At 46.6% G+C, this 2635-nt stretch overlaps 1 protein-coding gene across 1 annotated transcript in view; it reads left to right on the forward strand.

Annotated features, from left to right (window-relative positions):
* The first annotated feature begins 1927 nt into the window (after positions 1-1927).
* The window catches only part of KCNV2 (potassium channel, subfamily V, member 2), a 7474-nt gene continuing 6766 nt past the window's right edge, over positions 1928-2635 (forward strand). The window contains exon 1 of the mRNA XM_009884319.1: positions 1928-2635. Coding sequence (XP_009882621.1) covers positions 1928-2635 — 708 coding nt within the window.

Below are 2635 nucleotides of genomic sequence, written 5' to 3' on the forward strand. Positions count from 1 at the left end.
CAGCAGTAAAATGGTGGCATTGCAGACTATTTTTTTTTTCTTATGTCTTAACTAGTTTGCTTAGGAGAAAGAAACAGCCTTGAAATCAGACATTAATTTGCATTAAGGTTGCTAACAAAGGACTCACCATGGCATGGTTTAATGTTCAAAGAAAACTGCAAAGCAGATTGGTATCTGTAATAAGGCACTGAGAATCCCTATTAATAGGGGCTTTGCCTTTTTTGCACCAAGAAAGAGAACGGGCAGTGGAGACAAATTCATGAAGCAAAATACTTTCACGTGCAGCTAAATATGGATTGCCAGGCCTTAAACAGTGTGACCTGAAGAAACCTTGAACTATTTAGTGTGATGCACCCAGTGTGATGCAGCCTGAGAACAAAAGCATTGCAAAATGCTCACCTGTAATGTCTTCCTGTTTGTCAAAATTTAGTAAATATAAATATAAAAGCTACAACCGGGGGTAGGGAAAAAGGGAAAAAGAAGGCCTGATTCTCATGGCAATGGCAATTGCTTCACATGGGACACCACCAAACCCACAGTATTAGGGTTTTCATGTGCAAGACCATGAGATTAATAACATGAGAACAAGAGCTTGAGGACAACAAAGGAAAACCACTGCTGCAGGGGCTCTGGGATACACTGTCCCAGCAGCTTGTGTGAAAGGGCAGGGAGCTGTGAGTGGAAGGCAGGCTACAGGATTGCAGATGGAAGGTTTTCCAGACCAGCAAGGGTTTTGCCAAAGCTAGCCATTCTCTAGTGTCTTGTCCCTTCCTGCACCAGCCTGGATACAGATGGAATAATGAGCTGGTGTTAAGAAGCTCAGGGGCTAAGAAGCAGCCACCCATTTATTGTGTGTATCTTCTGCTCTACAGGAGCTCTGTAGCTCAGCTGAAGTGCTCCCAGTGACAGGGGGAAGTAACCTGGCTTTCAGGACCCTCATTGTCACTGGAGATGCTTGTGCCAGCTCAACCACAGCTGAGGATGACACCTCCATCAAAACAAAGAGAAAGCATCTCTCCTGCCCTGCTAGGTACCTAGTCTGGCTTTATGCTATTAAACATGCCCTGCAAGAGAAACAAGAGTGGCTTTATTCTGTTTCTCAGCATTTCATGAAGAGTTTGAAGTGAAGTAGCATGCTGGAAACCCCTTTACACCCCTGCCCTTCGCTTCCACTGGGTCCAGGGGAACATGGGAGCTGCAACCCCAGAGCACAGCCAATGCTTGAGGCACAGACTGCGACTTTCCTCAGCCCTTAACCAGATAGAGGTATTCTAACTGGGAATAAAATGGGACAAATTTTATTTACTCACCTATGGAAAACATTTTAAAAGCTACTGAAGTAAATACCTACCCAGTGCCTGCATATAAATTATTCATTATTTCCATTAAGGAAAACCAAGAGATGCTCTACTCATGTAGGTGAAAGAAATGCGTAATGTTCTCTCTCCCTCTCTCCCACCTCTGTCCCTCATGCATTTTCATTTTGAGATTCTCCTTAATCCATATATACTTGAATTAGGAAAATGTATGGGTTTTATTAGCAATAAAACTTTAGGGTTTTTCTTCCCCTACTGATTTTTCATAGATTTATGGATCCATAATCGTTCACGTCACAGCCTGAGGGAGATGAGGCTGGAACGGGATAATAGCCCTTAAATCCCCTTCTCTAAGCACTCAGATCTTCCCTGTCAGCAAGATTAAAACGGTCAACAGCAGTCTTCATGTGTCTATATCCCACACGGAGCTTTCACAACAACTGGAGTGGTGGCTGGCAGGGAGAAAAATGCAGAACTGCTGCTGTGCATGATACTACTGAGATAAAGAGGGAAGAAAACAGGATTGTCAGACTTTGTAGTGTTGGAAAGGACTGGTGTTAATTCCTTGATCAGGTGAATGCAAAGAAGGGAGAGGAGTAAGGAAAAATAGTATGTTCCAGTTTAACATGCAGCGACAATTTCCTTTCCTAAAACATAAAGGCAGAGACAGGGAAGCACCAAATGTCCTGCCACAGCCTGACAAGGGGAAGGATAATGAAGGCACGCATGCAGACAAGCAGAGTGGCTTTTCTGCTACCGCTCCATTAAACTCCCAGCCCCTACTGCTCCTGGGACCTGAGGGGAATTACAACTATTATGTGGATGATGAAGATGAGGAAGAGGAAGAAAAAGAACAAGGAAAATGGCCAATCGGAGACACATTTGAGGGCGAAACCAAGCCCTCGTCATCTATTCCTTGCTCTCCTGCCCTTTCATCTGGAGCCCCAGCCACGGCTTCCACTTCATCTGTGCTGAACATCAACGTTGGTGGCCAAAGCTACCGCCTCACCTACCAGGCAGTGGCTATCTATCCCAAGACCCGCCTGGGCCGCCTGGCTACCTCCACTGACCGTCGCTGCCAGCTGGGCCTGTGCGATGACTATGCTGCCCAGGTAGATGAGTATTTCTTTGACCGGGACCCGGCCGTCTTCCAGCTGGTGTACAACTTCTATGCCTCGGGGGTGCTGCGTGTGCGGGATGAGCTGTGCCCCCGTAGCTTCCTGGAGGAGCTGAGCTACTGGGGCGTGCGGCTCAAATACACACCTCGCTGTTGCCGCATCTGCTTCGAGGAGCGCCGTGCCGAGCTGCGCGAGAAGATG

This window comes from Charadrius vociferus, unplaced genomic scaffold (assembly GCF_000708025.1).
Source record: "Charadrius vociferus isolate BGI_N301 unplaced genomic scaffold, ASM70802v2 scaffold183, whole genome shotgun sequence".
Taxonomy (NCBI): Eukaryota; Metazoa; Chordata; class Aves; order Charadriiformes; family Charadriidae; genus Charadrius; species Charadrius vociferus.